The 14,975-nt window shown below is 45.9% G+C and overlaps 1 protein-coding gene across 1 annotated transcript in view; it reads left to right on the plus strand.

Annotated features, from left to right (window-relative positions):
* Positions 1 to 7,525: 7,525 nt before the first annotated feature.
* obscna (obscurin, cytoskeletal calmodulin and titin-interacting RhoGEF a) overlaps positions 7,526 to 14,975 on the plus strand; it is a gene marked incomplete at both ends in the record, with an annotated part of 56,306 nt that continues 48,856 nt past the window's right edge. Inside the window, 11 exons of the mRNA XM_083647341.1 lie at positions 7,526 to 7,565; positions 7,671 to 7,937; positions 8,311 to 8,472; positions 9,134 to 9,238; positions 9,642 to 9,908; positions 10,496 to 10,765; positions 11,268 to 11,534; positions 12,534 to 12,797; positions 13,285 to 13,551; positions 13,885 to 14,154; positions 14,661 to 14,927. Of these exons, the coding sequence (XP_083503467.1) occupies positions 7,526 to 7,565; positions 7,671 to 7,937; positions 8,311 to 8,472; positions 9,134 to 9,238; positions 9,642 to 9,908; positions 10,496 to 10,765; positions 11,268 to 11,534; positions 12,534 to 12,797; positions 13,285 to 13,551; positions 13,885 to 14,154; positions 14,661 to 14,927 (2,446 nt within the window). The remainder of the gene's footprint in view (positions 7,566 to 7,670; positions 7,938 to 8,310; positions 8,473 to 9,133; positions 9,239 to 9,641; positions 9,909 to 10,495; positions 10,766 to 11,267; positions 11,535 to 12,533; positions 12,798 to 13,284; positions 13,552 to 13,884; positions 14,155 to 14,660; positions 14,928 to 14,975) is intronic.

Genomic DNA, 14,975 nt, shown 5'->3' on the forward strand with positions numbered 1-14,975 from the left:
TCTATAGTGTGATCTGCTTCTTCTTATTGGTGGTCACCAGTTAGATGTTGGTGGGGGTTTCCACCCCTAGAGAGCAGATGTGTCATGCTTTATGGAGGTCAGAGTGACAGGCTAGTAGCACTAGTGCTGTGCTGTGATGGTGGAAAACACTGATGAAAACATACTGCTCCTGTGACTAATACCCCGTTAGAGGAGCTGGAAGGCCACAGCTCTCACATTCCGTATGAGACTGGGGACAGTCTATATGTGGGAGGGGACTGGGGACAGTCTATATGTGGGAGGGGACTGGGGACAGTCTATATGTGGGATGGGACTGGGGACAGTCTATATGTGGGATGGGACTGGGGACAGTCTATATGTGGGATGGGACTGGGGACAGTCTATATGTGGGAGGGGACTGGGGTCAGTCTATATGTGGGATGAGACTGGGGACAGTCTATATGTGGGAGGGGACTGGGGACAGTCTATATGTGGGATGGGACTGGGGACAGTCTATATGTGGGATGGGACTGGGGACAGTCTATATGTGGGAGGGGACTGGGGACGGTCTATATGTGGGATGGGACTGGGGACAGTCTATATGTGGGAGGGGACTGGGGACAGTCTATATGTGGGAGGGGACTGGGGACAGTCTATATGTGGGATGGGACTGGGGACAGTCTATATGTGGGATGGGACTGGGGACAGTCTATATGTGGGATGGTGCTAACCCCCGTCTCGTGACCATCCTGTATATATACTGTACAGTTCTTCTAAATTGGGCTTTTTTTTTTCTCCAAAGAATGACACCAAAGCTAATCTCTCTCTGGGTTGTGCTTAGTTTTCAAGTTCTAATTTGAGGTTGTGGTGCTTTGAACCATGTCTGTCTGTAGGGCTAGTTTATTTTGTTTATGTTTAGAGTTAGGCCTGAAAATCGTTTGAAAGAAATTGAGCAGCTCGGCTGTGTTGTGCAGCAGACTCTTGTTATGGGTAGAGTTATCAGACCCAAGGCCACGCCGTAATTAGATGTGCCAACTGCCAAGACAAGTCAAGGGCATCTAATCTTATTCCACTATAGGGCTGTGGCTACTTGGTATGAAGCTGGGCTGTGACTACTTGGTATTAAGCTGGGCTGTGACTACTTGGTATGAAGCTGGGCTGTGGCTACTTGGTATGAAGCTGGGCTGTGGCTACTTGGTATGAAGCTGGGCTGTGACTGCTTGGTATGAAGCTGGGCTGTGACTACTTGGTATGAAGCTGGGCTGTGGCTACTTGGTATGAAGCTGGGCTGTGGTGATGCTGATGTTATTGAAATACTAATTCAATCATAGGATGTTTTTGTTTACTCAATCTACTGTTTACATACAAAACCTTGATCAAGCTGCATTTTAGGATCCCTAGCCTGCATTATATTCTTAGGGCTCATATTTAGGGCTGAACAATTCATCAAAATGTTATCGAAATCGCAATATTTTTGCATTGTTCTGCTTCATGATTAGCAAGTGCCACAGAACATCTGCAATCTGCCTTTGATGTTATTCAGAATAATCTTCATCAATTGAGACTTGTGCTAAATTCTGACAAGACTAAAATGATGTGCTTTTCAAAATCAAAGAAGACAGAGGATGGCTGTCAGATTGTTCCACTAAATAATAAAGTGATTGAACGAGTTTCTGTCTACAAATACCTAGGTTTTTACTTGGAAGAAAATGTGTCTTTTAAACGCCATATTGAGTGTCTTACAAAGAAACTCTGTGTGAAACTGGGTTTCTTTTATAGAAACAAGGGTTGTTTCTCCTTTAGTGCGAGAAAAAGGCTTATACAGGCAACGTTTCTGTCGATACTGGACTATGGTGATATCTTATACATGCATGCAAATCTTTCTTCTCTGAAAATGCTGGATTCAGTGTATCATGCAGCATTAAGATTTGTAACAGACTCAGGTTTTCGTACTCATCACTGCATCTTATATGAGAGTGTTGGTTGGCCTTCTCTGCACAACCGTAGATTGGAACACTGGTATTGTTTTCTTTATAAGGCCATTCTGTGTGACTTGCCTCCTTACTTATGTTCCCTCTTGATTCCTAAAATCACCACCCGGAGTAATCTCCGGTCTGATGGACAGATTTTGTACGTCATTCCTCGGACGAGGACGGTTTTTGGTGAAAGTGCTTTTAAAGCATTTCCACCCTCGTCCTGGTGTAAATTACAGAGTGATTTTAAACTGGATTATCTACCAAGTATGGAGCAGTTTAAAACTAGAATTAAGGAGTATTTGAGTAGTGAATGCACATGTCCTAATACTGAACGGTGATGCTTGTGATGTACTGATGTGGCTTGCACTCAGTTCTGTAACTGGTTTTATGTTGTTTTTGTCTTTGCTTTTTTTTTCCTTTTTTTTCTCTCACGTGTATTTTATGTGAAACTATTTGTGCTGCTGTCCTGGCCAGGACCCCCTTGCAAAAGAGATTCTGAATCTCAATGGGTTTTTCTTCCTGGTTAAATAAAGGTCACTAACTAATATGGCCGCAGCAATATACTGCAGCAGCCATTTTAAAATTGCCGGATGCGCAATATTATTAAAGGCGAAATGTGTGTCAATACTATTTTAAATTAAATACTGCTGCATGTCTTGTCTACATGTCTACATGTGTATTGCTGCAGAGATTATACAGACTTAAGAAAACATCTTTGTTTGGTACAGAACCCCGGGGGAAAAAAACATACCATAATCATTTTAATACCTGTTTTTCAATTACCTAGGCATCTCCCGCGCTATGCACGCTCGATTCCTAGGCTCGCCCGCTGCGCGAGCTCGCCTGTCCTGCAGCTCGCTGAGCTGGCCCTGTAGCTCGCATTCACAGCTTGGACACTGCGCGGCCTTGCCCGCAGCTCAGCTGCTGTGTGGCTTGTTTGCCCTATTGGCGTACGCACAATGTCAACCTCCCTCAGTCTCTCTCCCCCTCTCTCTCTCCCTCAGTCTCTCAGGTGTGGAGGGCCGGGGCCACTGGACACGTGAGACACAGGGAGTGTTTCCAAACCAGGACCCAGAGGCTTAGCTGGAGTGTTCAGCTGTTTTGTCGAGGTCTAAATTCACTCAACACATCCTCACTCACTCACATCGCCTCAGTTCCTTTAGCATGACTCTATTTATAGCCTCCTTGCACCATCAATAGGATGCTGCACACGTCATCTCCACCTTCTAAGCAGGATCTGATCATCATCTTCATGATCCAGGGACATGATCTGGGGCTTTTCTTAGGCTTCTATTATTCTTCTATTATCTGATATAGTCCCCACAGAGATAGAACATCCGGTTTATAAATTATCATTCTAACGAGAGAGAGAGAGAGAGAGAGAGAGACAGGCTGGCTAGAAGTTTTTTGGGGTAAACGTAGCCACAGGTATTCAGGTGTATCCCTTCCTGCCCATATTCCCCCCCCCAGACAAATGTTAGTCTTTGTAAGGAATGGGCTGATATAAATCTGAAAAGTGAGATTGCTTTGCAGGCCGCCATTCCACTCTCAGTGACGAGTTGTTTTTTCACTGTCGATAGAGTTTCACTGGACTTAGTGGCACTCAGTGGCACATGGCCCTGTCTGTCAAACACACGGGACAACAGTGCTTTGTCCCGTCTGGCTGTCTGAACCAGGGAACCACCACACATTAAAACCTGCAACGTCCAATGCTGCCTGGCCACAAGATACCCAAGGTAACTTGGAGTAGGAGGAGCAAGAGGAAGGGGGGTTGGCATTATCCAGCTATTTAAGTGTATTATTTAATGTTTTTGTATCCTTTCCAGCTGTTATCCTTTGAGCCTCTGTTATTGAGAGCGTGCTCATAATGGGTATACAATAGCAAACCAAATTATCACTGTACTGGTTGTATTTTCTACAGTGGCATTCCACCAAAACCAGACAAATAAATACTTTCCCCTTTGTTTTATGATAATAATTATTCACCATGATGTGTGCTACAGAGATTAAAGTAACCAAATTGCTAAAAATCTCAAAATACCTGCAAAACTCATTTTCAATCTTCTTTTGCTCATTGCCAACAATGTGCAGCGACATGCAACATGTGAAGGGTTTCTGCAGGCCGCCCCAACACGCGTGTTTCTGTGTGCGCATGAGTGTGAAGGGTTTCTGCAGGCCGCCCCAACACGCGTGTTTCTGTGTGTGCACATGTGTGTGAAGGGTTTCTGCAGGCCGCCCCAACACGCGTGTTTCTGTGTGTGCACATGTGTGTGAAGGGTTTCTGCAGGCCGCCCAACACGCGTGTTTCTGTGTGCACATGTGTGTGAAGGGTTTCTGCAAGCCGCCCAACACGCGTGTTTCTGTGTGTGCATGTGTGTGAAGGGTTTCTGCAGGCCGCCCAACACGCGTGTTTCTGTGTGCACATGTGTGTGAAGGGTTTCTGCAAGCCGCCCAACACGCGTGTTTCTGTGTGTGCATGTGTGTGAAGGGTTTCTGCAGGCCGCCACACGCGTGTTTCTGTGTGTGCACATGTGTGTGAAGGGACAGGAGTCAGGACTCATAGCTTTGATGGCTCAGAGCCTAATATCACTTCATCTCTGGTGACCTTTCAACTGTGGCTGCAGTGGAAAGTCCCTCTGGAGCTATGCTCTGGAGGTCCATGGATACTTAGGAGACTGAGAGATATGGGTCGGTCAGCATGATTAAACCACATCAGACATGTTTCCTGAGCAGAATGTGCTGCTGCTATCTTGAGCGGGTCTCCTGCTTGGTGAGAGAGAACACCATCGTGAAGTTTGCAGACGACACAGCGGTCGTGGGGCGGATCTCCAGGAGCGACGAGACAGCCTACAGAAAGGAGGTGGAGGCCCTGGAACAATGGTGCCAGGACAACCACCTCTCTCTGAACGTCTCCAAGACAAAGGAGATCATTGTAGACTACAGAAGAGGGGGGGGGCGCACACCCCCCAATCACCATCAACGGCACAGTGGTGGAAAGGGTGGACAGCTTCAAGTACCTGGGAGTCAATATCCACCAGGACCTGACATGGGCCAACCACACCGCCACTGTTGTCAAAAAGGCCCAACAGCGACTACACGGACTCAGACGCCTGAAGAAATTTGGGCTAAGGCCAAAAATCCTCAGGGACTTCTACAGAGGCACCATTGAAAGCCTGCTGACTGGCTGCTTCACCACCTGGTACGGGAACTGCACCACCATGGACCGCAGGGCGCTAAGAAGGGTGAGGCGCGCGGCCCAGCATGTAACAGGATGTGAGCTGCCAGAACTGCAAGATCTGTACAACCAGCGGTGCCCCAGGAGGTCCATGAAGATCATCAAAGACACAAACCATCCCCACAACAGTCTGTTCTCCCTGCTACCCTCAGGGAGGAGATACAGGGTCCCAAGAGCACGCACAAATCGCTTGAGGGACAGTTTCTTCTCGCAGGCCACGAGACTCCTTAACATATACAAATAGGGTAGTAGCCGTACTGTACCGCACTGCAGCTGCTACCATCACGTATGACTAATGTTCAATAGTATGTTAATTAGGCATATGCTATTTGCACCTAACAGAATGTTATTATGTTTAATTATGTTTAAAGTATGTTCATGCCATTTGCACATATGTGCCACTGTCTGTGGCGTGTCTTACTGCTTTATTGCTTGTTGCCTCTTGTTTTTAATTATTTTTTATTTTATTTTTGCACTATGTTGTAACAGAGTCTACAGCACAAGAATTTCACATGTGATACTTGTACTACGGAGTGACAATAAAAATCTTGAATCTTGAATCTTGAGATCTTTGATCTCAATGGGATTAACCTCGTAGTAAAATAAAAAAAAGGTTTTTGAGATAATTGTGGGTCAAACAAACTACAGTCAAAAATACATTGATCAATTGAAGGTAATTTGCAATAAAATATGACTGATTGTGACATACTCATTAAACATAATAAAATGCTGTAGATGTAGGCGTACACTTTGCACTGAGCCTGTCCCTAACTCATTCATACAAATTGTAAAATCATCAAAATATGATTAGACTATAGTATATATAATTGCATTGTTGGGGATACTTTCATTGATGCTGGACATGAGTTGCCTCACACTATTAAAACCAAGGCTATCTTGGCGCTCATAATGACAGAAGGCTATTTCGGAGGCTAGTGTGCGTGGAGAGATATGTCAGCTGTTCAGCACCAGGCTTCATCCAAGCAGGGGGAAAAAAAGAAAGCAGTGTAGGCTGTGTGCACTGGGGAGCGGGACACAGCCTGCTGACCTGGGCATGCTCTCCTCTGGACACAGCCTGCTAACCTGGGCATGCTCTCCTCTGGCCAAACTTCTGTTGTGAATCTTAAAGGATCAGATCACATCTGTTTGCATGGTGGATGTTTTCTCCAGCTTTTTGTCCAGGTGAAGGCGGCTTATCAATACGGAAAGAGGACATGCAAGGAGATCCAGTAGCTTTACTACAACACAGCTGTCCAAGTTCAAGGTGGGTACATGGCTGCAGGGGGTCTAGTAGGCTATGTTACTGTATCATGTTGGTATTTTTGTATCTTTAATCATTATTTCTTATGATTGTATACCTTAGCAGAACTGGTGGGACATAACTAACTATGGAATATGGAGCATTCTTTAAATCAAAATTTGCACAATTTTATTAAAACATTTAGGTCTTGATGTGTGTGTTTCACTTGTTGATTAGCTGTTTTGAGTTTGCTCAACTCATTGTAGATTTTACTGGTCTTCTTGGAAATGATCATTTTGGACATGCATCACATAATCTGGATAAGTGTTTTGAAAATGCAGTGTTGCTGTATGACGCATGATGAAATGACACAAGGTGAGGTCATGATGTAGGATGTCCCTCCCCTTTGAAGTACTTAAGAAATATGCAATATCCTGGATGGTCGGGGGAGGAGCCTCTCAAAAGTCACATGTCATGCCAATCAGTTGGCTGATTGGCAGCTCTCATTGTTTGCTTTTGTAAGCTTTGCTTTTGGCAGCACAGCTGAGACTATATCTGATGCTGAGCTCAGCCACGTGAGGTGACAGAGATTACTCTGCTGGCATCATGCCAAAACTGGGATCAACCGGATGAGAGCGATGCATGCGTCTCCATCTTGATGGACCAAAACATTTCCAAGTGCCCAAGTTGCCATTTTGAAAGAAACCGTCTGTAAGAATCTATTATTAGAATCTATTATTAGAATCTATTATTAGCCTGAGACGAATTTGTCTTGCTGTGCTCAAAACAAAAACAGTGCATGCGCACACATTACTGACAACAGAACAGTTCAACCACAAAACACAGTTTCTGAAGGACATTTGAAGAGAATTCTGCAGATGAAGGCTATTAGATGGTGCCCAATACTTGTTTTTAATTGGTGGAAGCTGGTAAGATCAGGGATGTGATGTGATGTTGCCTGATACCGTATATTGATATTTCATCATCTTATAGTTCAGCCCGAGCGTCGCCCCCTAGAGAGCAAAAGAGATCCCACAGTCACTGAGAGGAGAGGAACGTGTTGGCAAGAGCAGGTTAGGCCATTCAACCTCAGCCATGGGAGACAATAAAACTGGAGGACTAGTAGCGGCTGCAAGTAAGTGTTTTCATACAGACACACGACAGCTATGACTTCAATTCCATGACTGTAACCTGAGTCAGAAGCTTTGGACTCTTGACGCTGTGTCTTTGCGTGTATCAGAGAACCGTATGCAGGTGGTGAAGGGCTTGGAGGATATGGAGGTGTGTGAGTGTGAGGGCTGCTCCTTTGAGGTGATGCTCAACCTGGCCTACATAGAGGGTGCGTGGACCCGGGACGGGGCGCCGCTCAAGTCCAAGCCCACCTGCCGCATCAGCACCCATGGGAAGAGGCACACCCTCACCCTGACCAGGGTGGCTTTGGGCGACGCAGGCCTGTTCTCTTTTCAGGCCGATGGAATCCAGACCTCAGGCAGACTCATCGTCACAGGTAAGCAGGTCTTGACTGCAGGCAAGGCTGCAGTCAAGACCTGCTCAGGTCCAGGTCCAATACTTGAATAAATTGAGGCCACATTCATTTGATGGGATAATCATCGGATTCAATTTCAGTCATACTATTACAGAGCCATATCGGCCATATCGGCTCTATGAGTCAAACAACACTGAAATCAACACTTGTCAACTCCAAATAATTGTCACTGGTTTGTTCCCAATGTCTTAATCCAACAAGTCCAAGACCACTGAAATCTGGACTCGAGAGACTAGTCTCAAAATCAAGAGCAGACTTGAATACTAACAGCCCTCAATTGAGTTCACAGCCATGGTTTTCATCCCTTGTTTGTGTGTCCTGTCAATCCTGCCAGCCAGAGACATCCACATAGTGAAGGAGCTGCAGGATGTTGAGACGATGGAGCGTCAGACCATCAGCTTGCTGTGTGAGGTCAGCCAGGTGGATCTGGATGGCCGCTGGTACAGAGACGACAGCAGGATCCGACCTGGGGACAACATCAAGATCACACAACAGGGTCAGTCCACACCCACATGGCTTTTCTCAAGCTCAAGTGTATCAATATGATGGATGTTTTTCCCCACAGCGCCACCATCAGGTCAGGCTGGGGTCAGAGGTCAGGCCGGGGTCAGAAAATGCCAAAGTCAGGACAGTCACTCATTCACTCACTCATGGACGTGTAGTACAGGGCTAGGCAATAGGGGCAGTAGCTATGGATAGGTAGGTTGTAGAGAGTCGGGGTTCGAGGGGTGGGTAGGGGGAGTGGCTAGAGGTATGTGGGGTGGGTAGCGTGGTCATGAAAGGGAAAATGGGCTAGGGAAAATGATCTATAGCTAGGAATAAGGTTGTAGAGAGTCGGGGTTGTTATGGTTAGAGGTAGGACCATTTTCCATGTTTAGCAGTGTTGTTGAGGTACCCCCAAAACAAGTGCCACAATGGCTGAATGACTGCATTAATTTGTGCTTGTTTGGTGTTAATCTCATACTTATTATTTTCTTTACCATTTACCATACCTCCAGCTGTCGGTAATCGTCATGTTCTTATATAGTACATTCATCTTCTCCAAAAGCCTATGGTCAAGATGCTCCTGAGGAAAGCATTACGTGTTTATTGGTTCAATGGAGCTGCTTGGTGGTCAGCAGTAGAAGAGTGTGATGTTTGCCTTGGTCTGATTGCAGGTCAAACACACACCCTCTCCTTCAGGTCGGTCAGGCCCGAGCATGCTGGAGAGATCAGATTCACTGCAGAACGGGTCTCATCCTATGCGACTCTCACAGTAAAAGGTGAGCCACCAGACCTTCTACTTCACATCTGCCCTGCATCCACCAGTCGTTACGTACCGCTCCTCTTGTCCTCTTCATTCTTTGCAGTTGACCTACATAAAACTGCAACAGATGGACTGTGTATGGGCAATGGTCCAAGCAATGATCAAGAACGCAGATCAAGAAAGCAGGCATAGAATTGATTGATTGATTGATTGATTGTATTTATGGATATAGCAGAACAAAATCCAAGGGATAGACATAAAGGTGTGAAGACTTATTTCCAACATGGTCCCTGATCAAAAAACGTGTTTAAATGTTGCTTAGAGCAAAATGCCTCTGAGCCCAAAGTGAGTTCTGATAAAAAATAAAAATAAACTTTCACATGTATTATTGCCATAAACCCTGTTCCTTCCTTTTTCAGAGCTTCCAGTTCAAATAGTGCGTCCTCTGAGGGTCAAGATAGCCATGTATCGCTACCGGGGTCTGCTGGAGTGCCAGGTGTCGCGGCCCAACGCTCAGGTCAGATGGTTCAAGAACAGGAGGGAGCTCCTGCCTAGTAAGAAGTACCAACTCATCAGCCAGGACATCTACAGGCAGCTGACCATAGATGACATCTGCTCCTCAGACGAGGACACATACACCTGCGATGCAGGAGATGACAAAACCTCTTGTCAGCTTCTGGTGGAGGGTGAGATGCTCACTCTCATAGGAATTCCATCAACCATCATCATGTGCTTTAGATCTTCATGTAACCACCAGAATTATTATACTTTTGTATTTAACATTTGTATTTATTACATTTTTTACTTTTGTTTTCAATTCAGTTTAGTTTCAGTTAGTTTCCAGAGTGGAAAAGTTTGAGTTTAGTTGTTATTAGTTAAAAACATTTAGTTTAGTGTAGTGTTGGTTAGTTTTGGTTTAGTTTTTATTAGTTTCACTATTTGTTTTCTTTATATTAGCTATATGTGGAGTATTTGTCATAGTGGAGTAGATTAAATGCACAGAGAAGCCTGATTTATCCCACTTAAACTTCTAAATGGCTGCCATTTTAAAAGATGGCTGCCATTCCAGCCATTTTTACCATAGCATTTCACTGTCCAGGGCGATTTTTGACTGTCCAGAGCGATTTTGATGATTCTAGTGTCAAATTACAGGTTTTTAACTATGGAAGATTCAAAATTATACATCACAACGGTCCATTTTTGTGATCTTAAATGTCTAATGAGTCAGTCATTGTACCAGTGGTAGTAATGTGTGTTGTGGCTGTGCATGCAGAGCAGGCTATCAGCATAGTGCGGGGGCTGAGCTGGGTGGAGGTGATGGAGCCAGAGCCAGCTGAGTTCCAGGTGGAGACCAGCCTGAAGTCGGGGCGGCCCCCCAAGTGGACCCTGAGCGGGGCGGTGTTGGAGCCCAGCCCTGCGGTGAGCATGGACAGGCAGGGCACGCTGCACAGCCTCCACCTCACCTCTACAGACTCGTCCATGTCTGGACCTGTGCTCTTCATCGCTGGCAAGAGCCGCTCCACTGCCCAGCTGACTGTCAAGGGTGAGCTGCCAGCCCTGCTTTCAATATTAAAGGGGAACCATGGGCAATACAAATTAATAATATATGATGACATGGCATCCGGGTAGTGTAGCGGCCTACCAACACGAGGGTTGCAGGTTCGCACCCCCATGTTACCTCCGACTTGGTCAGGCATCCATACAGGCAGGATTGGCTGGTGTCTGCGGGTGGGATGCCGGATTGGGGGTATGTGTCCTGGTCGCTGCACTAGCACCTCCTCTGGTCGGTGGGAATAGCCTGATCCTCCCACATGCTATGTCCTGCCGGTGAAGCTTCCCCTGTCAGGTGAAAAGAAGCGGCTGGCAACTGTGCATGTGTCGGAGGAAGCATGGTGCTAGTTACATGAACTCGTAACTTAGAACTCATTAAAATGGTGGTATGGTGGTATAGAGTCCAGTCCCCCACAACCCTGAAAAGGATTGAATGAGTGTTGAACTTTTTTTGCATTGTCTTGATAAGCCGTTTGTGTATCTACCCCCTCTAGAACGCCCTCTTCGGGTTGTCCACCACATGGACGACGTGGAGGCGAAGGAGAACAGCTCAGTGACTCTGAGCTGTGAGTTCGGCCCCTCTCCCAGGGTGGTGCGTTGGTTTAAAGGGCGTACGGCTCTGAAGACCTCCAACAAGTACAGCATGAGGAGAGAGGGCAAGCAAGCAGAGATGACCATCCACGGCCTGACCGGGCTGGATGGAGGCCAGTACCGCTGCATGGCTGGAGGCTCACAGAGCACGGCACAGGTTACGGTAGAAGGTACGTGTTAGAGAACATTTTGCCATTACACGTGTCCATTATTTAGTTAGGATCTCATCGAATACAGTCCACAATCTGTAGGCACATCTCAATCAGACTCACGCACTATAATGTAGTTCAGTAACCCTTAAAGCTTTCAGGAGGCGGCATTAGCTCAGGAGGTAGAGCTGTCGCCTGGGAATCGGAAGGCTCCCGGTTCGAGGCTGGCTCCTCCCGGCAGTCTGCCGAAGTGTCCTTGAGCAAGACACTGAACCCCTAACTGCTCCCGACGAGCAGTTAGCACCTTGCATGGCTGCAGACGCCGTCGGTGTGTGAATGGGTGAATGTGAGGTATTCATGTAAAAGCGTTTTGGGTAGTCGATAGACTATATAAGATGCGCTCTATAAATACAGTCCATTTACCATTTACCAGTTATTCATTTAAATACATACACACATAATAACACATAATGTGTATTTTCATAAGCACAGCTCTCTTCAACATTCACACACTTTCAAAACCTCCACACCATTTGTATCTCACATGACCTCACAGAAATCCTCATCTATCATGTCCTGTGCTACTGTCTATCCTCCCATACTGTCTCCACACTGTCTGATGGTTCATCCCACGTGATGTACCAGGCCCCTATATTAGCTTATCTATTATGATGCCAATGCTCTGTGTGTCATTGCACCTTCTAAAACTCTGTATCCATCTCTTTCTCTCTGAAGAAATGCATCCCTGCCATATGCTGCTAGTTGTATTCCTCTCATGAGACCTTAAATCTAATTTAAGAAAGCCGAATCTCTGACTCAAGAACTCTTACTTGAATTTATTCTACATCAGTGAGGTTCACTGTGCTTTGAGAAAAACTTTGAGTTGTAGTAAAAAAAAAACTGCTTTATAAACACAAAGCTCAAAGTGGAATTTCAGTATTTTTGATGTTGATCTTGATGTTGGGTCAGCTGATTATCATGTTCAACCTTGGCATAATGAATCCTTTGTTTTGGTTGCAGTGCGAAGGCTGAAGTTAGTCAAACATCTAGAACCAGTGGAAATTGAGGAGGACGGCAGCGCCACCTTCTCATGTGAGCTCAACTATGTGGTGGCCAATGTGGAGTGGCTCCTGAACAGTGAGCGCATCTATTCCAACGCCATCAGCAGGACGCAGCACATGGGCACCATGCACAGCCTCACCATCAAGAGTCTCCGCCCACAGGACAGCCGGGTCACCTTCAAAGCGGGCCTCGTTACCGAGACAGCCACCCTGAAGGTCAAAGGTCAGCCATGTTAAAATGACTTGGGAATAACCGGTTCATGAAATGGGTAGATCCTGACGTGGATGCATTGGAATTAGTCTCGGCTCCCAGACGATTGGAGATCTCCGCCTACCAATAGTCTGGGCAAAAATAGTGCGAGAACGGCCGCAAACAAACCTACGCACTTTGCCAAGTTCCCGGAAATGATGCTCTCACCCTGTTATAGTGAAACAAACTGGGAGATACAGACAATCACTTTGTAACACGGAGAGAGCTTGCAGTATTCTTTTCACTTTGTATTTGTTCTTCATTAAGTTTGAACAACAATAGCTTGGAGAAAGTTCTGAGTCTCTAGTTGAGCAACGCTGATAGAGACCTAGACTACATTGGAATAGTTCTAATAATGACATTGTTCTTCCATGTTTCAAACATCATGTTTGGTTATTTTTATTTGTTGACTAGTGAGATACATGAAGATGTTTCTGAGACTGTTACTCTGTGCCTCCAGAGCGCCCAGCGGTGTTCCTCAGGTCTCTGGAAGATGTAGCAGGGGAAGAGCAAGGGGAAGTCTGTCTGCAGTGTGAAGCTTCCAAGGAGACGGTGACCCCCATCTGGAGGAAGGATGGTATGGTCCTGACCCCCAGTGATCGACATGAGCTGCTCCACCATGGGAAGTCCATGTCCCTGATCGTCCATCGTCTGAGCAAGGATGACGCTGGACAGTACACCTGTGACCTGGGCACCAGTCAGACCAAGGCTAAAGTGACTGTACATGGTGGGTAGTGGGGAGAATATATGTTGGCGGTTAGTTGGGAAGAGTTCTAAATCAGCATTTAAAGGGGACCTATTATGCTCATTTCCAGTTCTATATTGTATTATTTTATTCTGTGACTCCACTAGAGTAGCTTTGCATGATTCAGTTCAGTTATAGTTAGTTAGGATTTGACATCTTAGCGATATTGAATGATGAACTTCAGGTTATCATTTTTCCTCAAACGAACTATGGCACTCTTAAAGTGTAGACTACAATTTTACCTTGCTCTGTTTTTAAATGACCCTCAGTGTGTAGGTGGTACAAGGTTGTATTTAATGCTTTATCAATCTACAGACTTGCACATCACCATAACCCAGCGTATGAAGACAGCCTCTGTCCTGGAGAGTGAATGTTGCTCTTTTGAGTGCCTCCTCTCTCATGACCTCATTGAGGAGCCTTCCTGGACCATCAATGGCCAGCTGATAGTCACCAACAGCCGTGTGCAGGTCCTGACCAACGGCCGCAGGTACAAGATGACGATCAGAGACGCTATCCTGTCCGATGCTGGAGACGTGGTCTTCACAATCAAAGATCTCAGCTGCAGGACAATGCTCTTTGTTAAAGGTGAATAGCTGGCTCACTCATGCTAAAGGGATAGTTACCAATTCATATATCTATGTGGGGATGTCTGTGTCTATATCTGTCTGTTCATTATCTAACCATTATTTGGTAGACACTTAAATGGACTTATGGTACCATGAGTGCCTACATTTTTAGTTTGGGTGGCCCCAGTGGGGATGGAATTCAGGTGAACAAGGTCTGGACAAGTCCTTGAAAAAAATAATCAAGTACTTAAAGGTGCTTGGATTTTTAAAGAGGTCCTTAAAAGTGCCTACCGGAATCTCTGAGACGCCTCGTGTGCTCCCTCATCTCAAACTTACTGGACCAAGCTTGATACACTTTCTTCCTATCTACAGTATATCACTCCCCTCAGGGCACTGTGTCACTGCTGGTCCAGATTGCTTTGAGTTGATGTTAAGTGTTAATGATTCATTCCAATGTGTAAAAGCATGATTGAAAACTAATTTGGAAGAATGAGAACAATGTTATTGTATATTCCTGCACTGTAGAGAAGCCGGTGCATGTGTTCAGGGACCTGCTGAATGTGAAGGCGGTGCCCGGCGAGGAGGCGGAGCTGAGCTGTGAGATCACCAAACCAGAAGCCACCATCCGCTGGCTGAAGAACGGCCATCTGATCAGGCACAGCCCCAAGTATGAGATACGTCTGGAGAAGAACCTAGTGCGGCTGCTCATCAAGAATGCCACCATCAGAGACTCTGGGGAGTACTGCTGTGAGGCTGATGGCATCGCCACCCGTGCCAAGCTAGAGATCAGAGGTAGGTAGGAGACTGCGAGAGGCCTTCACAATAAAGTCCTTAATAAAT

The sequence above is a fragment of the Poromitra crassiceps genome (genome assembly GCF_964638095.1).
Source record: "Poromitra crassiceps genome assembly, chromosome: 12".
NCBI lineage: Eukaryota > Metazoa > Chordata > Actinopteri > Beryciformes > Melamphaidae > Poromitra > Poromitra crassiceps.